Source organism: Sycon ciliatum, chromosome 3 (assembly GCF_964019385.1).
Source record: "Sycon ciliatum chromosome 3, ocSycCili1.1, whole genome shotgun sequence".
In the NCBI taxonomy this organism is placed as follows: domain Eukaryota; kingdom Metazoa; phylum Porifera; class Calcarea; order Leucosolenida; family Sycettidae; genus Sycon; species Sycon ciliatum.
In genome coordinates, this window is record NC_088645.1 from 12017605 (window position 1) to 12044578 (window position 26974).

The window sequence follows — 26974 nt, forward strand, 5'->3', positions numbered from 1 at the left end:
CGATGCACGCACGTCAAAGCAAAAAAAATAGTGAGAGTTGATAACATCGTCAACTTTACTGACACTCAAGTTGACATTTCTTGACAGATCTGAGCGAACTCCACAGCTGTGCAGTCGACTCAGTCGAATGAGGATGTATTCATGAGATACAAAACAGTAAGGAACTCAAGCTATGTAGCACGAGTATTGCCTGACCCGTCATTCATTTCGTTATGTATTGGGCCATGGGATGGAATCACCCACTTACTTTTTCCACAGCCTATTCTTACCGCTCATAGGACTATGGCACTGGATAAAAACATAGTCTTCACCAAGTACTAAAACGAAACTGATATTGCCTTCTGTACAACAGGAGTTTGATCTTCTTAGCGGTGAGCAGTATTTGGATGGGTGAGTATAATAATCGGGTGACACTGAATCTTCCGCGGCTGTACATAATGAATAGCCATCGCACTCAGATGCTGCAGCCCCCAGGCCCTGGAGTCGACTTGACCATCAGTCAACAGCTAGTGTAATGCGTCTAATGGCCAATCTGAATACACATGTACCTAGTCGAGCAAAGGAAACAACTGAAATCAAAGCAAACAATTAATTTTGTCCACTGCCGATGTCAGAACAAAAATCGAAATGTATCTCCAAACGTCTACATCTTCCCCGGTGATTCCTTGAAAGAAAACAGGCTGATTGGGCCAAAAAGGAAAAAAGGAAACATTTCACAATATTTAATCGCAGCACGTAAAGCATTATCATTTAATCGCGTGAAAATTCAGTTACACATGACTGTAATCAATCACAGTCAACATACGTGATGTAGGCCAATGCCGCGTGCAAGGTTGCGAATTTTGTGCCGCAGCGTGTAGATCTCCGTTTAGTTAACTGCCTACTGCACTGGCGAGGGTCAATGATTACGATCAATATGAATCTTATCATGTCTACAGCTAGTTAGAGTGCTGCAACGGGGAAAATTAATTTTATTCCCGTAGCTATGCAGAAGACGTTACTTCAGTAACGTCTGGCGCTAGCCAGGGTCCACACAGCTTTAATTTGGTGTTTGTTTGTGTGTTTGTTTGTGTCACGCCTGGCGCTATCCGTATCTGACGGCAAAAAAGCATAGGATGTTATAAATTTTTCAATTCTCCTTTTTTTCAGGCATATCCTGGGATTCGAACCCGCACTATCGCCCTCCATGCATTCCCCCATACACTTCGCATTCATACCCATTCTTCCAAGTTGCGTTACGTTACTATCTAGCGTTTGAAAGCCCTATTTGAATATTGCGGGAAGCTGTATGTGGCCAGCTGTGTTTGATGGTACGGTACGGTACGGGAGACGGTGTCGTATTACCCTCGATCGTACCTGTCCCGTCCCTATCCCCTACCGTACCGTGCCATCAAAGACGGCTGGCCACAATGCATATAACTCAAATAGGGCTTTCAAATGCAAGATCACAATGTGAAACAACTTGGAAGAATTAGTATGTATGCGAAGTGCATCGGGGGATGAATCCAGGGCGCGCGATAGTGCGGGTTCGAATCCCAGGTTATGTCTAAAAAAAAGGAATTTTTTAAAGAATTTATAACATCCCTATGCTTTTTTTTTGTCTAGGTCATCAAGGCAAAAAAGCATAGCGTAGGGCCCTGAGCTTCCAAGCTCTCTCGTTTACAAGTCGTGTGTATCGAGAAACAGAACTTCGTTCGGATGGTGGCCATGACAGAAAATACATGTTACAGTATCTGCCCTATAGAATTTTTAGCCCGAGAAGAGATGGTGTGGCGGGCATTCGTGCGAGGGTCCATTGACACTCACAGCAGCAGTGAATAATGTAACTAGAGGGTAACAGGGGTAGCGCTAGATACATGGTTGTTTACATCATTCGTCAACGTTATCATGGTATGTCAAAACGCTGTGTGTGTGTGTCTCGGGGGAACGGACATGTAACTGGTGTTTTGGCATAATGTAAATGTGACAGGGTACCCAAAAATATTACTCCACAACTGTGGTCTAGACCGTGCCATCAGAGATCGGCGTACAGTCCTGGGTTTGATAAACAGTTTCGCCTTTGACTCTTGGGAAGGATGTGGATCCGCCACGACATTGAATTGAACAGGTTACAGTGTTTCAGGATTAACATGCGTTACGATACGACATTCTGCTTTGGTTTTACCCTAGAGATGGAACAGAAACAATCCGAATGATGCCTAAATTTAACCTTGATTCGGCACGACAGGGTGAGAATGAATGTGCCACCAGAAAACTGCAAATATGTATGCGCATCACTATGTACTGTAGGCGATCATGAAATTGCAGCAGCTCACACATTCGGCATGTGAATGTTTGACTCAATGGCAGTAGTTGGTTACAGGCGTACAAGCTGTCCTAGAATTTGCTGCGTGCGTTTGGGTAACGCAGCATAGGCTCTCTACCTCCACGATTCACTGAGCACTCAGGCGATCAACTCGAGAGCGACACTGACGAGTGCGAGCTCGGAGCTTGGACTGGTTATAAAAGGGCACCGAGTTTGGCTAGTAAAGTCAGTTGCTCAGAGAGTCGGTGTTCAGTCTTCAATTGTTGTCTCAAAAAGAAAGTCCATTTCAGTGGTGGCAAAATGGCTGCCACACTATTTGCAATGTTTGCTATTGTGCTGACAATGTGCCTAGTCGGTCCTCAAGCTGTGATGTCCTCAGTTTGCCGTAAGTGTTAGGAATTGCAACTATATGTAGTATTAGATTATAAGCAGGATAATGATGAGTCAGAATGTGCAAAAAATTAGCACAAGATGACTGATGTGATACTGACATTCAATGACCTGATGCTTAGTTGCATCACGTTATAATCGTTATTTTTGGACGAAGCGGGTAACTAACTCGTAAACTTATGGTCCTCTTTAAAAAGAAACTAATCCTTGACTCTCCGTCCGAGTCAAGTATCATAATATCCAGTATTTCCTTTACTCTCTGACTACATTGCGTGTCCATCGCTGCGCTAGTTTGATCTGCATGGTCGTACAATGATATTCTTGACAGAGGCTGTGTAGTACATTGGTGACAAACCTGCATGCTTCTACTTGCAAGTAGCACTATAGCCAGGCAGTGAAGTTTATTCAACGTCTGTGATGTTACTGGCTCTATGTGCGGAAGGGAATGTCTCACAGCCTAGCAAATATAGATGACTTTAGTTTGTTTCCTCAAAACTCTCCAACTCCACTACTGCGCCGTATATCCACTTGTGAACATCTCCATCCCCGAACAGGCGGCTCAGCTGAATGACAACAATAGTATTAGATTTACTGCCAGTATTTGGCCCATTGGGCATCATCGGGGCAATGTGCACTGATGGAGATGTTCACGCTAGTTAGTAATCATTATTGTAGTTGAAGATTTATAGAATATTCCTCAAGGTTGAAGTATCTGCCGCAGACCCCTGATGGGCGCTTTGAAGTGCCTTGCTTACAGATTCAACATCAGCTGTACGCTGCATTGATTGCGCAGTGGCACGCAAAGTTGTGATTTGCGAGGAATTCAGGGTGTTAGGCTGCGTCTAAAAGTCCTGAATGTTGGTCCAAGAGCGTGACCAAATATATTGCCACCAACTGCTTTATAAAATTACCACCTGGTGGTAGGGGTTACCACCCCCGTGATGCTACTTATCCCTATGTTTCATTGGTTCTGGTTACTTGTAATTCATTTGAAGAGGATGCCCGAAAACTGGTGCATGAACTACTTCCGAGTCCTTATTGATGATGATAATGAAGAATACTTGAGATTTGTAGTTTTTCGTTCCCTGGCTAACTTCTTTCGTTTTCGTTTTTTTGTGTCTTTCTGTGCTTGTGTAGATGGTGGGAACTGTAGAAAGGCAACGTGCGCAGACATGCCGAATGCTCGAGGTGAGTAAACAAGCACGGCAACATACTGATTCACATCCAACTGAAGACTGGTGAAGCGATAGTGTACAAAGTCATGTACAACCTATCACTTGAAGGACAGCTGGTTCGCCCCTCTAGAGCGCAGAGGCAGGCAAACGTAGCGAGCCGGAATACAAGACTGCAAATGTCAAGTATTTTCAGTCCTAATGCGGCTGAATGATACATGCTTTTCAGGTATTATGAAATGAAAGAAGTGCCTGCATTATTTCGGCTTCAATGGCAGTATTGCCCGACATTCTGTATGCTTGCGTAGCAGTGATAGCGTATTAGCTACCGTTCTGGAAACCACTTTCTCCTTCTAACACAAGATTTTCTCCTGCTTTCGATGAGAAAAATGGTAGTTGTTCAATGTCCACCCATTCCCTGAACACCAAATTCTGAAATCTGAAGATCAATCTATGCCCATGCTCACATGGAAGTCGCTTCTTGTTCTCTGATACCCTTGCAGGTGTGGTCCTAGTTACGGGAGATCATGGACGAGTAGAAAGGGTGAGTGAGTGTTGATGCTGCTAACAATGTGGCGTCCGTTGACCTATGGACTCGTTCTCGTAATGAGGCATCCGGGCCTAACCTATCAGCCTGTAGATTGCTGCTATGCATTCTAATCTTCTTTCTATCGACCTTTGCTTATCTGGTACGTCTTCGTGTGTGTAGTTGTGTGGGTCAGGTGTGTGTGTGTGTGTGTGTGTGTGTGTGTGTGAGGGGGGGGGGGGGGGTGTTGAAAAGACCAGTGACCTGACTGTTGGTGATTGACTTAGATCTTGAATTGGTTTCAGTAGAGTCTGCGCAATCTGAAAAAGGGAGAGGCACAATTATCTGATCTACTCACGCCTCCCACCGCTTCAGGCGCTGCATCTTCGACTTTGCGATGGTGGCGTTCCAACGGATGCGGAAAACTCACTGAGTGTAGCATTAACCGTTTTAACAAACATTATAAATGTGGACCCTTGGGAAAATTGGCGAATTATTTGAGGAAAGTGAAAACGCTTAAATTAAAAAAATAATAATTTAAAATGTGATGGCAGCTTAGACCACATGCAAGTCTGTGTACATGCGGTGAGTTTGCTTTTCTCATTCCGTTTCTCCGGTACACGTCATTCTAAAACTCAATTCTTTCCGCGCCTCTATTTAGCTCCCGAAAATCCTCAAATAAATTGGACGACGAAACACAATTGCTCCTCTAATGATGTCTTGCGTAATCGTGTTCTCTATTTTCAGTTGAATTGCGTTCCAACGCAGAACTGGCAACGCGTGATTTCGATCAATCCTCTGTCGCCGGGTGGCTGCGGAGGCAACTTGGTCTCAGGAACAAAGTCAGACAGGTTTGGAAGGCAAAGGACTCTGTGCACACGTAGGATCGGATCCCGTGGATGTGCTGAAATCACTGTTAATCCGTCTTCAGCTTATCGCTACGTCAAGGGTCGCATCACCGGCTTTCAGGTAGGGGTAGCATTGTACGGAATCTGTCCATTTTTATATATTTTGTTTTACTATTGACACAGCCCTACTGGAAAACAGAAGGAGAACAAAAAAAACGAGGAAAAGGACAAAACAAAGGGGATGTAGGGACTCCTGCTTTTGATCTTGCCATGCTGAAAACTGACTTCATCTCCCGGCAGCTAACTGTTCGACCTTGTTTGTTACGTCTCATCCGCGCATCTCAGAGGGACTGTGCGAACGGAACGCAATTATATTCTGGCTTACCAGAGAGCACTCATACACCGGCTCAAAGGATGTGATGTAAACTTATGGGGATGGGTTGAAGCGCGTAGAGTGGTATACTGAGCGGCTGGGAATGGGACGGCTCACCCCAGCGACACGAATGCTCCTGGCATAACGGCTCATCATAATAATGCCAGCACACCAAGGGATTGTTTTTGTTGTTCGGCTATACATGTTTTTCTGGGGTTTGCACTTGTATTGTATTTCTATCCTTTGTGTGTATTTCTATCCTTTGTGCGAATTTTGCCCGTAAAAGAGGCTAGACCCTACAGTCCATTCATCGGAAACAGTCCCGCTGGCTTTTGAAAGTCGGATTTGGGCCGAATTGAGGATCAAACCCACTTTAAAGCTCAAAAATCTGGGTTTTGGATCTGCTTCTCCATACATTTTGCCAGGGCATACCTGTCCTAATTTTGCAAAACCTGGCTGAATTTCTATTTCCCTGTTCTTGGATTTTTGTGGCCTCAAATGTGGCAAGGAGTAATTGCACGGGTCACACTATGCAGGATGTAATGTTGTTTTCATGATATCTACAACTATGTGCGGGAGACATCAAAAAGTTAGGGTGCCAGTTTCCAATGAATGGACTGTAGTGCAACAAAGGAGAGGTGGTTGTTGAAGGACCATATCAATGTCCGATGGAGCAACATAGTGGGAAGTAGTAGCCGGAGTGTTTGCCTTGAGTAAGCCCCCCCCCCCCCCCATCGCTATGGGACTACGTTGGAGTGACATCATTTCACCACGTCATCCCATTGGTTACTCGCCGAGCTACTGTGTAAAGTCTGGCTTTCGCAGAAATATCCACAATAGAAAAGAATAAAAACTCGAATGTTGAGCCAATAGTAATAATTATGGAAAGAGAAAAGGACCTATAATTATTGTTATCAACAGCTCGATAGGCACATTGCCTTTGGGTCATTTCATAATAATATTAATAATAATAATTAAAAAAAACAGTCCACTTCACAGAAAAGACAATCTCACCCGTGGCATGGAGAAGTGAATTATGACCATTCCTGAACACATGTATCACTATCTTCCAATCTCTTTTGCTCTTTTTCTATTGCAGTACAACACTCCGGATGGTTTCCCCTGGAACTTCAAGAGCCTGACAGAGTCGTACGTCGACGGAGTATCCATCACCCAAGTATCCCCATGGAATCAGCGAAAGCACATTTATACATATGCAGTGGCATTCGGTGAGGGTCTTCATGGCCCACACTGTCCCTGCAATTCCTATAGTACTTGGAATCCTCAACCCCAGTTCTTTGTGGGTAGAAACTATACATGCGCCGAGTTCCCGCGTTTGAACAACCTCCACCTGTGGCATTTCGACCCGCAGGACCATCTGTTTGAAGGCGGCTACAGCTGCGGTCCAGACGGCAGCCGAACCGGCCGCGCACCCGAGTTTGAGGTGGACACTGGACGCAGCTCGACCGATCCTATCAGCCTGCGTCTTTGCATGGATAATAATTATCTGGACGAAGATATTGGTCTTGACTTCGGCGAGATATACGTCAGCGCGTAGGTTTTTGCAGACTGTCGTGACGTCTTCGTTCCACGACACAGCCCTGCATGCACTGACATCTATTGTACACCAGTAGCTGATACCATTATGGTGCAACACACCTCACTATACGTATCTAGATTATTGTACTCATGCTCAGCAAAATTCCTTTCATCATCAACTCCTCCCCACCTACATTGTAGCTCTCCCACTATTCCCCCCCCCCCTCCCTCTCTCTCTTTCTTCCACAGCGGCCAAACATCACTATCCCTGCATTGCATTAGCGCAATCGAATGCTGTTGCTGTCATTACATGCGACCATGGGTGATTGAATCATTCATTTTTTGGCCCTGTCATTACAATCATGTAAAATAGATCAAAACAATTTGCATTTCCGACGCAATTCTCGTACAATATCCTGCTTGTTCTATTTTTACCTTCTCTTTCAGCGCACATGGAATGAAAATTTTGATAATGAAAATTTGAACTCTGTGGAAGCGCCAGCTGGACATGTTGACGCCCCAGTATCCTCCAAGATCCTCGTTAGTGCGATGAAACATCGGGGTACTCATGCTACAGACGGAACGCTGAGTGGCGGTTCAGAAAAGTTGGTTTTCTATTTTGGTTATTTATTTGGGAAATTTTCTAGTATGTTTCTGGCATGTCTGGTAAGTGGATAAAGAAATGGAGCAGAATTCAAGGTAGTGCCCGCCATATGGTTAATTTCAATAATTTGTATGGTTCTGCCAATTTCACGGCTTTTCAAGGCAAATCTGCCAATTTTTCCAAATTCATCTGCAAAGGCAAGGGCTAGTGTAGCAGGCCTGAGATAAGTCGCAACACTATAATTATTTCATACCGCCTGGGTCTTCTGCCCAGTCCCATAATTGAATTTGCACTACTGTACAATAGGCATTGGCGGATAATGCTCGAAAAGGTGGCAGATTCTGCTCGAAAAGCAGTGAATTTAATTGGCAGAACCATACAAACCTTATGGCGGGCAATTCCTCGAATTCTGCTCCATTTCTTTATCCACATACCAAATATGCATGAAACTTACCAGAAAAAGTACCGAATTCTGCCAATTTTTCTGCCGGCATCATGCGCAAAAGTTTAGTGCTGTACAATGTAGACGTTCTACATGACATTGTAATACAATCAGGAAGGCTGTAGCTCGCTAATCCGTGGATTGAGAGACGGGAGGGATGGATAGGCGGGGAGGGGTTGAGAGGTTCTAGAACCCCTGCGACCGGGGACCGTTTCAGTTCGCAAAATATTTGAAGTCAAAAGAATGAAAAGATGAACAGAGGAGTTTCAAAGCATGCTCGCGCTCAGGATCACTGCAGTTGCACCAAAGTCACCCGTGCAGCACGTGGAAAAGACGGAGCAAGCCGAAATCAGTTTTTGATGTTTGTTCTCCAGGCCATTCTGCAGTGACAGCTTGGGCAGCTAGCTACCGACAAGTGAGACGCCTCATGAGAGATGCTGTAGAGTGAGGGTAGAACTGAGTAGCTGCACTCTCCCGTGAATACGTCAACGTAGGCAACACCACATAACCTAGGTAGGACTTGTTGGTGCTTGGAGCATGTCGCGGAAGGCTGGCTTGGCAGTCAGCAAATAATTCTTGTACTCTTGCAACGATTGAGTGGGATTTGAAGCGGCCCTCCTCCTCGACACGGTCAGCATTGCATTCGAAGAGAAGTTCGCTAAAAGTTCTAGTCGCCGTTCGATGTTTTCCTCCTGGGAAAGGTATTGTAATCGTTGTACTTGAACTAAAGTTTTACAGAATAAATCTTGTGTAATGGCACTGAACTTTTTTTTCTTTCTTTCTCCTGGACATAAATCAGCCTTTTGTACGAGCAAAACCAAAAATAACTCTGAACTACGTTCGTCGTAATTAGATACAGTACTAAGTGTTTACAGTGGGGCTGCATGACATCGATTCTCTGTAAGAGTGTTCAACACTTGTGACTTGGAGACTGATCCACATCTTTCGAAGCTCGCATCCCTTGCAGCCCAGGCTGGTGGACCGCATGGCCTAAACAATACTCACGCACTTCGAGTGTCCTGGGAACATGAGTAAGTGTGTGCTGGGAAAGGGGTGGGGGGGGGGGGGATGACAACAGGAGGATCAATTCATGAAGCGTGCAGTACGTTCTGACGTGCAAAACACGCCCGCCATGTGGCCCATACCGGTATGTGTATGCGTGTGTGTGTGTGTGTGCACGCGCGTGCCATTGCATTTGGAAGTGGGACTGTTTCGGCTCCACAGTCCAGTGTGTCGTTACTATAACAGCTTTCATGGCTGAGGCTGTTGGTTCATTGCGCGAAATCACGCGACACCTGTACATTTTCAATCTGCGGGATGAAGATGACGACGTCCATGCATCAGGTATCAGGGGGTAGTAAGATACTGGTATATTACTACTCCACGCCTCAAATCGTGCTGTCAAGCGTATGCGGGGGAGTGTAGCATGCCATCCCTTACACTTTCCAGCTCAGGGTTACCCTCGCTACCAATGGACGAAATTTCAGAGTCACAGCTTGCGCAACGGCTTTGTCCTGTGCGAATGGCCACTCGACATACTCAGCACAAATTTTCTATTGCATGCATGCACAAAATGTTCAACTTTCGTATTTTTGGCGACTTTGACACCGTCGTGGAGGCTGGTTGGTGAGGAGCAGGTAGCCATCCCTTGTGGAATCAAACACATGGTTCCACAGTGTGGCTGATTCCGCAAGAGCCAGGTCCATACGAGGAACATTCGCTTTGTCTTTTGCCATCGAAGTAAGTCACTTTTCTTGTTCTCAGTGTTTTTTACGTTCAACGTTTCTGAGATTTTTGAATTATTCACTTTTCATTCTTTAATACTTTATTTCTTCATGTTCACTGCATTACTTGCCTTCTGATCTGGAGAATGTGACGGAGGTGACTGTTGGTTACTGCCTGGTATAACGATTGTCGTGCTGTTGCTGTATTTCCGTCCTGCACGCGACGTTGTAGATCACAAACAATTTGAAATCACATGAATTGTACTTACCGTCGTGCGTGCGGTATTAGGAAACACTGTGCAGATTAGATCGTCGCAATGTATCTATATGTGTGTCTGGTCATCCTGTGCCACGCAAGAACTCCAACCAGACGCATTCGTCCTCGGCCCTGTTGATCGATTGTCCACTCGTCTTTCCTTGAAGAACGATCGATCAAAAAAAAAATCGAGTTCGAGGACTTTTTGCAAAAAAACGGCTGAAAAAAGGAAGAAAAAAGGGTGCTCAGAATGAGATTCGAGTACACAACCATGGTCCCAGCAGTTTATGTGGATGTCGCTCATAGATGCGCGATTTCGCGCAATGTGTCTGTTGGCCCTGTTGTCTGTTGGCTCTAGGTTCCCAGTCGACCATGTGATGTAAACCAGGTGTGCATTGTGTGTGTGTGTGGGAGGGGGATTCATATGGCTTTGCCAGTTTGTGTGGATTAGACAGTTATTTTGCTGCTGGTCTTGATCTGTTTCAATCAGATTCAGATCTGCTATCGTGGCTATGAAAAAATCTGCGGGTGCACATCGGTGCATTTTCAGATTTGCGTGCTTCTCTTGCGACGGGCAAATACATGGTACATGGTGTGTGTGTGTGTGTGTGTGTGTGTATGTGTGCGTGTGTGTGTATGTAAAAAAAATTTCGCGGAGAGGAAGCAGATTTGTTAGCTCCTGGTTTTCTCTTTGTTGGCCTCCTCCACGGGGCGGCCTTGGCCTTCTGGTCAGGGTCGTCCCTGGGTATTGAGTGGCAGTAGGCTTTTCATGCCCTGCAGCCGGTTTCGCTCGCGCGGAAGGACATTCAGTGAGCTGACGACCAGGGCGGGTAATTATTTGTTGCCGTCACCGTCTTCTTGCGTCCTTTCCGCATCCTCCGCAGTGGCGTGGCGAGCCCTCGGATCGATCCCCAGCCTGAAACAATGCAGTGGCGTTCGGCAAAGCAAGTGGATTCCTGAAGGAACAGGTCACACTCGCAGCAATATATTCCTGCGCGATGTATAGCTGGAATTGTGGATTTCTCGTGTTGTTTGGACCTGAGTGGCCAGTCGTCGTGCGGCGATGGTGTAGTGATGTTAGCTTGCTGTGCACACTCCTCGTCGTTTCGTGAAAGTTCGTCTTGTGGAACCCTTGTGGGACGTTCGGTTCCCACCCTCCAGTTCAAGATTGTGCTTTCCTGGTTTATGAAGGCCGAAGCAGTACGCGTACAGACGTTGAACAGAACATCATGTTCCTTTTTCAGTCGTTGCATGTTATAGTGGACCTACAGCAGACTGTTCATCTGGTTTGTGATATTTCTTTCCTCTGTTTGTGAGTTCTTTTCCATCAATATGGCAGCTTGTTTTGATTTCCTTTTTTTTCAATTCATTTTGCTGTACTTCCTGTTTTGTTTTGCGCCACTGCCCCTCACCTTGCGCTCAGTTCTCTGAGTGGAGGGCGGCGTGACCCCACGGGGTAGCTGATTGATAGTAGTAGTAGTAGTAGTGTGTGTATGTGTGTGTGTGTGTGTGTGTGTGTGTGTGTGCAGGGTTCATATACTTGCTTTTTGAAGCATAACGTTACATGGCTGTTAACCATGGACTGCTTCTGTTAACTCTTGTATAATCAATTGTGCTGGTGAAGATCAGATCCACTCTGATTTAGCCACCCACACCAGTAGCAAGTGTTACCTTCGCTGTGGGCAGGGGTAACTGCAGTTAGGTCCCAGGACGGATACCCTGATGCCGTCAATCCTTTTTCTGTACCTTGTCCTCACCCACTTACTGAGGTGTGGTGAGCCAATCAGTGGGAACATTATCAAGTCCACTCAGAGTTTTAGGGATTTCAAGGGGTGTCGGCCGTTGGGCGGTTCAATAGCCAATTGAGTCATCTTTCCAAGATCCCTTTTGAGTCTCTCCCCTCTCTCGGGGAGACCCACATGACCAGTTTTGGCAGTGAGCAACATGTGCAAGTGTGTGTTTGTGTGTGTGTGTGTGTGTGTGTGTGTGTGTATGTGTATGTGTGTGTGTGTGTATGTGTGTGTGTGTGTATGTGTGTGTGTCCCATATGGTGCAGTGGTATGTGCAGTCGATTTCCAATCGAGAGGTTGCGGGTTCAATTCCCGACGATTATGGTCGCACATGTCTTTCTTCTCTTTCTCAGACTCTTCCTGACTTTTCTTTCATTCTCCTGGGTGGTTACCAACAGCCAGTGTATGCCGGAGTATGTGGTGTGGTGTGTGTGTGTGTAGAAAAAATGGAAAAATGAAAAAACAGGGATTCACTGGCCAGAAAAAGTCACTTCAAACAGCTGTGTGGTGGATACCAGGCTAAAAATAGTGGCGGTCAATTCATCAGCCTTGCAAGCTGTTGAATGGTGTAATCCCAGCACAAGTTGCTATGTCTAACATAGCTGTTCGCTATCATCGCTTCCGCGATGGGCACGTCTGAGGTCTGAGGTATGTGTGTGTGTGTGTGTGTGTGTGTGTGTGTGTGTGTGTGTGTGTGTGTGTGTGTGTGTGTGTGTGTGTGTGTGTAAAACTAAATTCATGCCTATGGGCGTTGGTGTGGTGGCGTCGGATATGTTGCCTTTGGGTGGAACCGTCGAATGCGTGGACAGCTTTCGCTATCTTGGCTGCCAGATCACTCCTGATGCTAGGAGTACCTTTGATGTCTCTCGCAGGATCGCCGCAGCTTCGGGTGCATTTGGCGCCTTGAAGAAGGCTGTGTTTGCGAACCCCGAGTTTCCTATCGGTTTCAAGCGTGTTGTGTACGGAGTCACTGTGTTGGCGCTACTCCTCTATGGTGCTGAGAACTGAACACCGAGGCAACGGGATCTCCAGCGTCTGGAGTCGTTCCACCTGCAATCTATACACATGATCCTGGGCATCAGTCGGGCGCGCCAGATGGACGAGCACTTGACAACCCTTCAGGTACGGCAGTGGTGGAGAGACATGGAGCAGGTCTCTGACAAGGTCCGGCGGCGTCGTCTCCAATGGCTGGGCCACCTGGCTCGCATGGATGACCGTATTCCCCGCCAATTGCTCTTTGGTGCCTTGCCGTCTAAACGACCTCCACATGGCCTCCGGAAGAGGTGGAAAGACCCAGTCAAACATGACCTGGCGGCGGTGTCCATTGGCATGAATGAGTGGTTTGACACAGCAGATGATAGGTCTGAGTGGAGAACCAGGTGTCAGGATGGAGTCTACAGTGTGGTAGGCTCTCGTGTACAACCTGCCGTGAAACCACTCCTGTGTATGGTCTGCACACGCCGTTTCAGCCGTCCTCAAGACATCGCTAAACATAGTTGCACCTCCCGTCGCTCTGCAAAAGCAAAAAAACAAACAGTGAAACAGCCGTTCACGTCCCGCCAGACTCGCAGGCCCTCATGCCGCGTCCCGAAGACAGCACTCCTTCAAGTCGCCCCGTTTGGGAACACATAGCCAATCCTGGCAGTGGGCGAAGGAAGGTGTGTGTGTGTGTGTGTGTATGTGTGTGTGTGTGTGTGTGTGCGCGTGCGCGTGTGCGTGTGCGTGTGTGTGTGTGTGTGTGTGTGTGTGTGTGTGTGTGTGTGTGTGTGCGTGTGCACTGGTAACAAGTATCACCTTCACTGGGGGCAGGGTTAAGTGCAGTTGGAACCCCAGACGGATATCCTGATGCCGTCAATCCTGTTTCTAAACCTTGTCCTTACCCACTTACTGCAGTGTGTTGAGCTCATAAGTGGAATCATTTCCAAGTCCACACAACATTTGGGGATTTCGGGAGGGGGGGGGGGGGGGCTGTTGGCCAGTTCAGTAGCCGATTTAGCCATCTTTCCAGGATTCCTTTTGAATCTCTCTCCCTCTCCCGGGGAGACCCACGTGACCAGTTTTGGCAGTGAGCAACTACAAGTCCAACGTGTGTGCGTGTGTGTGTGTGTGTGTGTGTGTGTGTGTGTGGTGTGTGTGCGTTGTGTGTGTGTGTGGGGGGGGGGGGTATGTGTACTCCCTGTAGACATCGGTGGGCTTCTGCGGTGCCATCGTCTTCGCTGGCTTGGTCACATTGCCAGGATGGATTCCAGCTGTCTTCCCAAGCCAGTCCTCTTCGGGGAACTTTCGTCGCTCAGCCCCAGTCATTGGCCCAGAGGAAGAGATGGCGTGAGGTGGCTAGATCTGACCTGGCCGTAAGTCAACCGATCCAAGCGTTCACGCCATAGCGTCACACCTGACCGGGACCAGAGTGCCACCACCACTGGATCCAAGCAACGGAAAAAATGGAAACGAAAATCTCCTGAGAGTGGCCAACAAGTCCTGCAGTAAGTCACTTCAGAAACCTACCGCTTTGATACACATTTACCTTTCATTTTTGCACACATGCCTAGTTCTGCTATTCATCACAATACTGGTAAATGTTCACTCAGACTACTTTGCACCAATGCATTTAGCTTAGGTAACAAGCTACCTGAGTTCCAGCACACACTGCACCAGCATAATCCCGACATAGCAGTAGTGACGGAAACAAAGTTTGCCCCTGAAACTGTTCCACCATCTGACTCCACATTTGGCGGGGATCCCGGAAATTGACTGGTATGATGTAGCACAAGACAGGGGAGAGTGGAGGAAGTTGTCTCGTTGTCCTCGTCCTCCTCCGCCAGAGCCAGCGAAGAGTTTTCAGTGCATGTGTGTACAAACATATCGCCGGGCGGGTGACTTGAATTGTCACTCGCCATATTGCTCAGCTCGCACACTGTCATCGCCCTAGCAATATGCGTCCAAGGTCCAAGGTGTGTTTGTGTTTTGTATTTCCCACTGATTCAATAAATTCCCCTTCCATCCTTCCTTGCTGCATATCTTCACAACATGAATAAGGCTGCGTTCGTTTTAAGCTACCTGGTAGAGTAGAGTAGAGTCACCCTACCGATAGAGGTAGAAGGTAGAGGTAAGTGGCTGAACGCTGTCTTACAGAATTTAGTAGTTTTTCACGATATGCACGTGAAGTTTTTCTCTTCTGTATGGAGTAGTGTGCAACTCCTTGATGTTTCTGGAAGTCCCATAGCTCTACCGACTTCTACCAGCTTGAACCTGGTAGAGTCGGCGGAGAAAGGTAGAATCTACTTTTTTTAGTAGGAAAAACGAACGCATCTACCGAAAGAAGTAGTTCTAGTAACTTTCTACCCAAACCTGTAGGGTCGAAAACGAACGCCCCTAAAATGCACAATACCGCATGCAGGCGTGCTGAAAATTTCCTTCTGAGAATTTTCCAAGCGAGTGTAGCGCTAATGTGGGTTTTTATTATTTTTTTATTTTTTTATTTTTTACAGAATACACCTCCTACTGATAGACCATAACAAAGAGAGGAGAAGAAGAATACAAAAGAAAATAATGATCGAGACAACAAAGGAGTCCATGGTGCGCTATCCAGCGCACCACCATGGACGGGATTACGAAACACATGTAAATAGATACATGTAAGTGAGGGGGAGGGAGGTGATTGGGGTGTTACAGTGAGTCTGTAGCCCAATACCAGCGGCTTTGTCGTGCACCCCCTTACAATTTTGACCTAGGTTCAGCATGCACATTATGACCATGAATGACATGCACCAGCCATCCTACACATACATTGTATGCGGTCATGCACCCCCCCCCCCTGAAAGGGGGACCAGCTACTCCCCTGCATAGACTTTCTAGTAACTATTTTCCGTATGAAGCCCCCGCCCCAATACTGTAGGTGATTTCTGGTCAAATTGATCGACTAACAAGGCCTACTAGTATTATCTTGCTCTGGTTTGCTCTGCCACAGTGCATGGTGTTTCTATACTTAGTTGGCTTGTAAGCATGCAGCGCATAGCATCAAGTTGACCTCACTCTTTATCTTTGTCAGGAATAGATTGTCTACGTGAAATTGTACCGACTACCGACTTTTTGCAACTTTCTGTTTGAGACTGCCAAGAGACTGCCCACAAAGTCTTCCCCTCAGCTCCATCACTGACATGTATTTTACAAGCATGGGTATCGGCAATGCCCCCACCCCCAATAAGGTCTACGTACTTTCTCTACGCAGATGTCCTGGTTGAGTAGTGTACCCATTCAAAGTTCATATTTAAGCCGCGACACGACAAAAGGGTGCTTATGGCACGCGACATCAAACTGAGAAAAACTCGTTCAAAAGTTGAGTATGCAATATTGAGAGTGCACATTTTCGTTTTGAATTCGATTAATTTTCGTTGCGATTTATCAAGCTTTTTGAATGCGGTTTTTTGCAGCAGAAGCAGTGAGAATTCAGCCCTTGCGCTGTGTCCATAACTCAGTTTGTGAAATTTTTGTCATAAGCACCCTTTTGTCATGGTTGTCATTCTTCATTGGCATGGCTCTGGGCATGTGAGAGATAGAGAGTAGTTTAAACTTGAATGCGAATGCTAAGGTGTCGCGAAATGTTTTCTCATGACCAAAGACACTCTGCAGTATCCTATTGCCAGCAGACTATGAGTAGCAGATCTACTGGATTCAAAGGAAACACATTTTAAAATTCATGCACAAGAAAAAGAGGAACATTTGTGAAAAATCAATACTGAGCAATGACACAATCGGGTGTAGGGAGGCACACCATTCTAGGATTAAATTGCTATTCTGCAAGGAATGGGAATTGTAAAGACACATAATATCTAAGCTGTAAAAGTTGTACGAGCTGGTGCAGCCTGCTTGAGATTCTTATAATGTGAGCATTGGTCGAGACTCTCCAAAGCTTGGCTTTGTAGCAAAGTTGAGCAAAATGAGTGCTATCAGGACAAGAGCATGCATTGGTATGTGTTGTTCCACTGATATGAGAAATACAAGTACGCTTGATTAGTACATTACTCCCATTAAAGGAAGAGTGAATTCATATGTTCCCAGATTACTATCCACTCGTACACGCTCAGCGAACATAGATCTCTGCATCGTCTATGCCGATCCTTTCAACGGCTTCATCCGTGCAAGGAGTAACCCTGATCGGATTGCCACGTTCAATGCCAAATCCTGGCGGTGCCGCCACCTTGAACCACGCACCGCTGTCGTCACCCGGACAAAGCGTCGAGTCTTCCCAGAGATGGTCTGACATTTGCCAGCCTGGGTTTCCGGATCTCATTGCCGTACATGTGTAGTTTCTTCCGACGAACTCCGGAGGTGCTGTACCCCCATGGCAAGGGCACCGTCCCATGTTGTTGACGACTGGGGGAAGGCCCACTGCATACGTGAAGACGTGAGTATCTAGGTATCCTGCCGTGATGGTTATGCCGTCAGCAAAGCACTGCTTGTCCGTCTTCCCGGCCGAGTCCCGGAACGCATCCACAGTCCCTTGCTGTGCAATGAAAACAGTGAGGAACATTACCAATTTGCCATACTGAGCTACGCCCTGGTCACTGATCTCAAGAAATAAAGTTCACTATAGAACTGGCAAATTGGATGTCAGTTTGTTCTGTTTCTTCCCTTTTGGAACACTTACAATGAAACCTGTCTAAGGCGACCGGTCATGTGACCTTCAAAATGTGGTCGCTGTGTACAGGTGGTCTCCTCACCCACACTGCATGGGTAATGTGTCACTTACCCTGTATGCTTTCACGTAGCCGCTGATTTCGGTGTAAGGGATATAGTCCGGCGCCAGGAATCCGGAGACTCCCGGTTCCAGAAAGTTGTTTCTTGCCGGTCGAGTACACATGGCCTTTCCCTCGACCTCGATGTATTCCATCTGCAGAGGGCAGTCCTTGTGGGTTTCCGGATGGATTCTACCCACTCGAGTCCAGCCACCGCCATACTTTCCCTCCATCTTACAGTACACCTGAAGGACAAGAGAAAACAAAAGATTATCCTTGGTCGAAGATCAGCCCGCCGCTTTGTAACATGCTGAAACAATATACACAGTTCGCATATACATGTAGGCCAAATGAAAAATAGATGGGGTTAACGCATCTGTCTGCAGGAGTTAGGTGAAACATTCGAATCTGACGTACAGTTGATAGTGGTTAGTAGTAGGGGCTACCTGGACAGATTCAGGGGACATGGGAAGGTTGAAATGCAGTAAAATCAAACTTGAATATGCTGAAAGACCAGGACCAAAGAGAGTGAGTAGTGAACATCCGCCTAGATTATTTTCTCGATTTAACATCGACCTGAGAGGCAGAATACGTACCCGCCTCAGTCCTTCACCTGATGACCGCAGAGAGTAATACCCTGCAACGAGTGAGGCACATAGAACGGAACATGGTCGTATTGAATGCACGCACAGTCTAGGCAGTTCAGAAGAGATATTCATGATCAGGAATCTTAACTACTTGTACCTAGCATTGAACAGAACAATGATCTGGCCGTCATACCTACCAGTTCAGATTTACAGTGTCTTCGAATGGTTTGTGGTACCCATATCCTTTCCACAGTTGGGACTGTATGAGTCCTCAAGTTCTCTACTAGGTTGAGCAACAAATGTCATGCCGTACATGTACATGACAATGTTAGTCCTGCTGAGAGGTGCATTTGCCTCTGAAGACACCGGATTCTAGAGAGCAGCACAATGCTATCAGGTATGTTATAAAAAATACTGCAAGTGCAATACCTGATGGGAGGTCTCCCTCTTGGTCGTGCAGCTGCTTGCAGTCACGTGCCTCATACACCGCCTCGCCAAGCTGTGTGAAGCAAAACGAAATGAGACAAGATGCACACAGAGACGTTATGCAATCTGATAGGTATTGTTTTTTTATACTTCAAAACACTGCCCCACCGGGAAAGGGGAACGGGAAAACTTGAAAAGGACAATAGAGAACAATTAAGTGCTGTGGGAGTATAGAAGAGCTATGCTTATCGTGAACAAGCGTTTCAGAGACAGCAACTTTATTATGGCAATCAAGAGTACTAACTGTGCCGTAACCATGCCTTATTACGATAGTAACAAACATGCGAGAGAAATGTGAATGTGAAATGTACACGTGAAAAGAAGAAGAATGATACCAGCCAGATTGTACTTTGCGTGATTATAGTACATGTACATGTATATATTCTTTTCTGCGTTGATGAGCCGAGACGAGTACGTGCACAGTCATGTACCATGTGGGAAGTTCAATCCGACACCAGCTCGGTGCGCTCACACCAACGGTACTCGTATCCAGCACGCAAAATACAATCTGTTTGGTATCATTTCCACAATTGAAGGCTCTGTTTTTGGGGAGCATGAAACGGTAAGATTCCAACTCTTTCTTTGCAAGGTTTTGAATCATTTTCAGCTGATCAGCATGCTTGCGAGTGTGCCTACACTCTTCTGCTGTTGCTAGGTTCGGATGACAGGCCCATTGAAAACGGAAGTGCTGATCATGTGTACACAAAAATAAAACGCTGCGAGCGGCGCCGATTGTCCAAATTAATAAATTAGTGTATACAATAAAAAAGATGCTATTATTTAAACCATGTCCATTCACATAAATTTGGAAGGTGTGTGCGGACGGTAGGCCTACAAGCTGTACCACTAGCAGGTACTTTCCACATGCATGTACATGACACACGTACATGTACATGTACCGTACACTAGAACTGTTTCTCGTGTACTAGAGAGTGTGGGGAATGTCAAATGATTTGACTTACGAGTCCACAAATGTGCTTTTCGACTTCGCCGAGTTTTGCCTTCGCAGCGCTCAGGCCCGAGTTGCCAGCCTTTTTGATGTCGTCTTTGGCCAGGTTAAAAACCGTCGTCTCCACAGCTTCGAGGTTGGCTTCAACGTCACTGATAGACCCTTTCAGCTTGACTGCAGAGTGATAGCATAGACCGGTCGTGGACAGCCAAAAGCATATCACCATTAATTGAAGAGCATAATTATCGTCAGGGTAGGCTAACACCCACCCACGCTCACAGTCACCTAGTCGCCCGATGCCTTCAAATGTCACTACTTGGATCCCCAGTATATCCTAAATCCAACTGTTTGACCGTGCCCCTTTCAGCGTATCAACACAGGGAAAGGACATTGCAGCCTCACAATGTTGCTGCAGATTCAAAGGTAGTGTGCTATGTGTTAAAAAGAAAGTTACTATGTGTGCACCAAGATGAACGAAATATTACCAAGAGGACAGTAGCAATGTGGGGAAAAGTGACCACGATGCTGTGTGACAAAGGGTAGAAAATATTCTTTCTCACCTATGGTGGGCACTCATACTCTCAGGAGGACCACTAACCCAAACGAAAACGCACAGGACTTACATTCTTCGCATGTGGCACCGGTGAAGATACTCAAGCATGTGCAACTTCCGCTGTTGCACGTGCCTCCATTTCTACAATCATTGGAACCTGAACATGCTCTACAAGTCTCCGCTGCTATGAGCAAGCAGAGGAGTATGGCGATGCCGGCACTCGCAAAGTATCGAGAACTCATACTGGTAGTGAACGTTTTCACCTTCGTTTACCGTCTTGTCGAGAAACAAATCGCGATATAAATTAACTTTCCTTCTTTTCAATTTCTGACTGATTTGCGGTGAAGGTCCTTTTTATGCCATTGTCGACCAACACTGAGCTCAATGAGCTTGCCTGGATAACCCACTGCAACAAAGTGTGTCGTAAACACACGACGTTAAAGTTGTTAGTGAGCCATTCGAGTCTCCAGAGACATGTCCATGTAGACGTGGTTGCAATCTTGGTCCTGTAACATGTACCTATAGTTCCTGCAAACCCCGCGCGAACCTGTTACAGGGTTTCCTGCGAGTGACGCCAACCACCCCCGAAAGCAACATTACAGCAAATGTGATCTTTACGCCGTTACGTGAAGTGTGACCGCGAACATTCTATCGCCATCATAATATTGGGCATCAATGCCCGTTTGGTTTGCGATGTAAAATAAAACTTCAAACAAAAAAAACATTCACGTCGTTGGTGGTGCTGTCCGGGAAATTCTCTTCTCCTGTTTTCCTTTAAATTAATCATGATGTGAGTATAACTGTACTTTTAGAGGACACCATGCATTGCAGTAGAACAGTGAGTGGTTATCTAGATGTTGACAACTTTACAAGTAACTTCGTTCCATCCACCAACAGGCTATAGGATCAAAACTGTTCCTTCATCCAAATTGGGGATGGGTTCATGTTCGTGTATAATGGTCGCACTGTTTGCAGTAGGTCATTGTGAATCGATGGCAGTACACGATGACGATGAATTTCGCTGAGGCTCTGCGTTGTCAAGTTGTCGCTACTGTACTGTACTGCGCGCAGCACATGACAACGCACTTTGATGTGTCGTCCGTGTCTGCTGGCCTAAAGTATCATCCGTACATACACAGACAGTGTCACCACTTTGCAGCGTGCCCTGGGCCCCTGGCCTTGGGGAAAGCTGTCCCTTGCAACAGTTTGACAGGTGGGGAAACATCGATGCCCATCAAGCTAACTTTGCAGTGTAGGCTGAGTGACAAAACACGTCTTGGCTCCATCGTTCGTCCCCCATTCATTGTAACAGATGCATCAAAGCAGAGTTTACGCACGGGTGCACTTGAGGTTTCGTTTATGCACCAGTCGCATTTCACTGCTCAGCACATTAATCCGCGTTACACGTGCGTATTGACTATTGTTGTGTTCGTTCATAGCCCTGAAAAACGTCCGGGATCCTCCATCGGCTCTCCATCTTTTCGGAAAATTCCGCTTCCACACTGGGCCTATATATACTCGTCCTTCAGTTAAAGAGCTAGGTATCTCTGGTGAACAACCTTGGCCCAACGGAACGATATCTTTTTTACAGTTATTTCCCATCCAAAAGAGGGCAGCCATGACGTCCTGGCGAACAATGTGCGGCGCCTTTGCCTTGCTTCTTGCACTCCTCTTTGCTGGTGTGAACTCACAAGGACAGGCGTGTGGAACAGACACGTGTAAGAATGGCGGTCGGTGTCGGCAGGATGGTTGCGCATGCGAACCCTTCTTTACTGGCCGAACCTGCGAGGAACGTAAGTTATTAGGCGAGTCAGCTATCTACATGATTGTACATGTTCATTGTATATATCTGACGTGACACCTGTACTGCAGCCTTGAGCTTATTTCCGCACGATTGTGTTAGTGTCATGCTGTATGCGGGCGTCATTGCAACTAAATTTAGATAGATTTGTCCAGAACTGATCCTGCGTTTTTTCAAATAGAAAAGTGATTTTAAAATGCTCATTGATGATTGATCATGGCTGTGGACTCGTCGACCAACTTCATTCAATTAATCTACGGGGTATCTGTGTATCTGGTTACGCCCTGATGATTGGCCATGCCCAAAATTTGGTTAGGTGACGTCAGCAGCAAAGATACCGTCTTTTGAGTGATTGAGTTGAGAGACCCTTGTCTGTGCAATTCCATGAATTTGCCGGTTATTTTCAAGCCGGTTTTAACTTCGGAACTTTGAACTCCTTTTAAACTTCGTGCAGTTGTCGTTGAAGATCATGTGGACTACTTGGCTGAGAAAAGAATCAGGGAATTAGAGAGAGGATGGCAGAACGGAGTGGAAAACGGTACAATAGTGAGGATCGACAAAGCCATTTCAAGGGCCGAACAGCAAGGAGCTATGCGGCTGACCATGGAAATAAACGAGGTCGTCGACAGGTTGAATAAGAAGGTAAGAACGCACAAAAAATTCCCTCTGCCACAGTTCTCGCTGATACACACAACACAGTGATGGGGCACTAATTCCTTGCCTTTTGGAATTAATCCGCCTGGTTTTCAATTTTATATTCTTCTGCTTTACTTCATTGCTTCTGCAAACACCTGAGTGTACCCTGAGGACAAGGCGATCATCCCGATAGGCCCAACACATCTCGACTAGTTACTACAACAGTACAAGGCAATACTATTATAAAGTTAAATGAATGGTTTTTGTTGTTGTTTGAAACTCGGGTATTGAGTCAATAATAAAAGTAGAAAGGAAAAGGACATAATATTATGGAAACGAGTTAAGAGTAACTCTCCACCACTGTAACTAGATACTATATACAGTCAGAAAGTGCAGCAACTAGGCACAAAACTGACAGAGTACTGAGACATTCGACGTCCTGACACCTAGCTTCAACACATTTCCGTAGCGCTAACCGACAGCCTTCCAACTTGGAAGGTTTAAGGTTATGGAAAGACCAAAAAAGGGAAGGCAAGCGCAACGAAAACGAGCACAAGCTACAGTCCCAACGGAACAAAGAATGTCGATTGTCACTGGACGATGACGAGACCAGTAGGCGATTTGACAAAGCGGTCTTACTACAATTCGAGGCAGCAAAGCAGCACACCACCCAACTTGGGTGGGTCAAAAATATCAAAGATAAGTTAAATCGCCTACTGGTCTCGTCATCGTCCGGTGACAATCGACATTCTTTGTTCCGTTGGGACTGTAGCTTGTGCTCGTTTTCGTTGCGCTTGCCTTCCCTTTTTTGGCCTTTCCATAACCTTGAACCTTCCAAGTTGGAAGGCTGTCGGTTAGCGCTACGGAAATGTGTTGAAGCTAGGTGTCAGGACGTCGAATGTCTCAGTACTCTGTCAGTTTTGTGCCTAGTTGTTGCACATTCTGACTGTATATAGTATCTAGTTACAGTGGTGGCGAGTTACTCTTAACTCGTTTCCATAATATTATGTCCTTTTCCTTTCTACTTTTGTTGTTGTAGTAAAACTAACTGGCCCACTAGGCACAGAAGCCACTGGAAACTTGGACGAGTTCTTTCGTAGCACTCCTCTTCATAGTGGATACAATGTTCAGGTGGGCAGCAGCAAACACGTCGTTATGATTATCAAGCTTTGTGATAGGTCAGTGCAATGACAAACACAGTACTTAATATGAAGACAAAACTGTCGTTCTGTTTTCTACATGTACATATCATGCCTTTCTGCTCAGGTGGCCAGGGCCGGGAAACCCATGGTGTACGACCAGCTGTCCTGCGATACCCTGCATCTGTCTCACCCCACTCTCAAGTCGGGTTATTACTGGTTGCGGGGCGAAACTGCTGCCGCTATACAGGTAGGGTCACATGACAAATGATCAAAGCCCTCCTGATAATAATTATGACATGTATATTATGCATGATGGTGCTATCATGGTCGACTGATGGGCCGCACCCCACATGTGGTTCTTGGCTCTTGACGGAATATCACGTGCTAAGAACCTATCGGAAAACGATCTGCGTGGCTTCAAGTCACGTGCACTTACATGTATGCTGTATGAGATAAACCTTGTAATGTACTTCGAAGTAAATACACGCTTTTAGTTTGACAGCATACTACAATGTGAAGAAGTGGTTGGTGCGACTTCGGCGATACATATTACAAGGCCGTAGAACAGTGCCCCTAACTGCAACCATCCACGGTTGGTCGCCTTGCGACCATCTGAACTGTATGGGTGCTACACCCGGTTCAGACCATTATCCTAGGGAAGTAACTGTACCTCAGCCCACGTGGCCTTGTGCCTACCAACAGTCCGTTAACATGGTTACACGGTCTATATATGTGTTGAATGTCCAGGTGTATTGCGAGATGGAGAGGTTCAACGGCGGCTGGAACCGCGTGGCCAACATCGACCCGGCAGGACAGGGCTACTGTCCACCGCGCATGCAGCTGCGCTCAGAAGGCGACGTGAAACTGTGCGTGTTCAAGGAAGATAGACCAAATATATTCCCAGTCAACGCGGACTACAAGTATGTGATGGGATACGTGACCGGATTTGCTGTAAGTGACATCGCTAGGCATAGTCAATGCTGGGTCTTGCTGGACACTCTTAAGAGAGTGAGGAAAGACACTCAGGATACCCCCCCCCCCCCAACAATGAGCCAACCTACATTATACATGTAGCTTCAACATAAATTCACTGAATACATTTCACTGAATGCTTGATTCTAGGAAGCGCCTTTCCGTATTACATTCATGACTGTGTCTTTGGGGTTAGCGAGTTTAGAATTGACATAATTATATACATGTAATAATAATTACAAGCAATGGTTGGCAATGGAACAAGACTAACGATTTGTTGCTATACTATTACTACTAGGGTTTCATGGCTGTTAGGGCAATCATCATACAACATTGATTCGTGTCCTGGGTTAAGAGGTTGAGGAGGGGACCCATAATCTATCTTAGCCTTGTCTCATTGCAAACGTTTGTCATTTAGGGTTTGTACTCTTGATGTTGAGCTCTTTTTCAAGTATTTTTTTAGAATAACAACATAGCTCATATTCATGACGTATATGGTTTGTTTCATGTATTCTGTCTACAGTCCGGCCGGCCAGAAGCATTTGTCAACAACCCCACTCCACCATGCAAAGGGGATGGCATCATGATTGGACAGTCACCAGTGGCCAATAGTCACGTGTTCACGTATGCCGTAGGTGCAACACGCACCAGCGGTTCCAGCTCTCGCTGCCCGTGCCATGGCGGCGCAAGAGCGTCCAGCATCTCCATCAACAGCTACGTGTGCAGCGAAGCACTCGGTTCGGGCTCGGGCTATGATATCAGCGAGCGTAGCCGTTTGTGGCAAGGCAGCAATAGCTGCAACTTCACGCACACCATTCCCCAGACCAATGAGCCGACCTACTTCTATCGCCCGTTTCTGCACCAAGGCATCACAGATTTGCCTATCATAATGCGGATATGCCAAAGCAACTCGGGCACCCCCAAGGGTGTTGGCATCCAGAAGGCTGAGATTTATGTGAAGTGATTGAGCCCGTGATAATACTGGACATTTTCACCATATTTTGATCACTGTTTGCACAATGATTTCCATATCTTCATCTGCTTAAGTACAGTTCTGTGCACCCTACTCAAGCAACATCTTATCGATCTACAAAATACAATGCATTTGCCACATAATTATGTTCGAAGGACACTTTAAGTACTAGCACCCCCCCCCCCCCACACACACACACCCTTGCACTCCCGTTCCTTTCTCGAAACATTTGGAATACCCGACACTGAAGTGACCAAAGCCCTGTATCTTCTGCTGGCAGCACACTGCATTTTCTTTGCTTAACGTGCATCTAAGTTTACATTTTAAGTACTGCCTCGTATGATATTGTTGTACCAGCTTCCAAAAAAGATGTATACATTACAAGTGGTATGTAAAATTATACATGTAACTACTCGAGAAGATTGTAATGTTGTAGAAATCTGTATGGTCCTTCTTGTGTGGCGATGCCCAACATGGGCACTAGTACGAAGTAACCTGGTCCTAGCGACCAGCCCACGGTGAACAGAAGACATGTTAAAGTATCCTCAAGAGTAGATAAACAAACTGTTTATCTACTCTTGAGTATGCTGATGGTATGTCAATACAATAAGGTCTGCTTTCTGACGTGACCGGTCGTGCAGTAACCTGCACTTAGCGACCAGCCAAGGGTGGAAAGAACTCTTCTAAAATACAACGTGCTCATGCACTCATGGACATGGCATTGGCACAAAATGTAGCTTTTGCCTGGCAGTATCTACATTTACATGAACATGTCATCTCGACCACAAATACGTTGCTTTTATCAGAATAAAAGAGGACCAAAAAAAGCTACAAGTTACGCTTTAATATCCACTAACACCACCAGTTACTTTACAATTAGCTCATGCGACAACATTGCGCAACACTGACCAACAGTACTTACGTCCTACACCTAAATGTAGGTGGAAGTCAGCTCTAACACGTCGATATTATAGCGTAACTTGTAGCTCTTTGATACTCTTTTCTTCTTAGAAATAATCATTGGCTCTTCACCCGAGTCTAACATTGTTTTTATTTATTTATTTATTGCAACATCCCAAGACTCAGTGGAAGCACCGGTCAGTGTTAAGAGAGTGGTTGGTAGCCAACCACGGCGATAAAGATAAGTAGAGGTTAGGAGGGAAACAAATTG

The 26974-nt window shown here is 46.1% G+C and overlaps 3 protein-coding genes across 4 annotated transcripts; 2 read left to right on the forward strand and 1 right to left on the reverse strand.

Annotated features, from left to right (window-relative positions):
• Positions 1-2552: 2552 nt before the first annotated feature.
• On the forward strand, positions 2553-7648 carry LOC135812470 (uncharacterized). Its single transcript, XM_065325828.1, has 5 exons — positions 2553-2690; positions 3833-3883; positions 4371-4411; positions 5141-5362; positions 6714-7648. The coding sequence occupies exons 1-5, from the start codon at positions 2606-2608 to the stop codon at positions 7170-7172; spliced, it is 858 nt and encodes a 285-aa protein (XP_065181900.1). The 5' UTR covers positions 2553-2605; the 3' UTR covers positions 7173-7648.
• An 865-nt stretch (positions 7649-8513) lies between these two features.
• Positions 8514-26236, forward strand: LOC135812471 (uncharacterized). Of its 2 annotated transcripts, XM_065325829.1 has the most exons (6): positions 8514-8900; positions 21719-22072; positions 22535-22722; positions 23983-24105; positions 24606-24809; positions 25354-26236. In XM_065325829.1, the coding sequence occupies exons 2-6, from the start codon at positions 21898-21900 to the stop codon at positions 25792-25794; spliced, it is 1131 nt and encodes a 376-aa protein (XP_065181901.1). In that variant the 5' UTR covers positions 8514-8900; positions 21719-21897; the 3' UTR covers positions 25795-26236. The 2 variants fall into 2 exon arrangements, with proteins under 2 accessions (XP_065181901.1, XP_065181902.1); XM_065325830.1 differs by lacking the exon at positions 8514-8900 and having other exon boundaries at positions 21415-22072.
• Positions 16516-20521, reverse strand: LOC135812855 (uncharacterized). Its single transcript, XM_065326071.1, has 6 exons — positions 20350-20521; positions 19740-19900; positions 18721-18790; positions 18301-18341; positions 17719-17949; positions 16516-17472 (listed from the first exon to the last, which is right to left on the reverse strand). Exons 1-6 carry the CDS (start codon positions 20519-20521, stop codon positions 17050-17052), a joined length of 1098 nt encoding a protein of 365 aa, XP_065182143.1. The 3' UTR covers positions 16516-17049.
• Positions 26237-26974: the final 738 nt, after the last annotated feature.

Coding starts and splice junctions, on each gene's coding strand:
- LOC135812470 (XM_065325828.1), top strand. CDS start 2,606: ATGGCTGCCACACTATTTGCAATGTTTGCTATTGTGCTGACAATGTGC. Junction 2,691..3,832: donor TGTGATGTCCTCAGTTTGCC/GTAAGTGTTAGG, acceptor GTGCTTGTGTAG/ATGGTGGGAACTGTAGAAAG. Junction 3,884..4,370: donor AGACATGCCGAATGCTCGAG/GTGAGTAAACAA, acceptor ATACCCTTGCAG/GTGTGGTCCTAGTTACGGGA.
- LOC135812471 (XM_065325829.1), top strand. CDS start 21,898: ATGACGTCCTGGCGAACAATGTGCGGCGCCTTTGCCTTGCTTCTTGCA. Junction 22,723..23,982: donor TCGACAGGTTGAATAAGAAG/GTAAGAACGCAC, acceptor CTTTCTGCTCAG/GTGGCCAGGGCCGGGAAACC. Junction 24,106..24,605: donor AAACTGCTGCCGCTATACAG/GTAGGGTCACAT, acceptor TTGAATGTCCAG/GTGTATTGCGAGATGGAGAG.
- LOC135812855 (XM_065326071.1), bottom strand. CDS start 20,521: ATGAGTTCTCGATACTTTGCGAGTGCCGGCATCGCCATACTCCTCTGC. Junction 19,901..20,349: donor CGGTGCCACATGCGAAGAAT/GTAAGTCCTGTG, acceptor ATCACTCTGCAG/TCAAGCTGAAAGGGTCTATC. Junction 17,950..18,300: donor CAGGTGAAGGACTGAGGCGG/GTACGTATTCTG, acceptor CTTGTCCTTCAG/GTGTACTGTAAGATGGAGGG.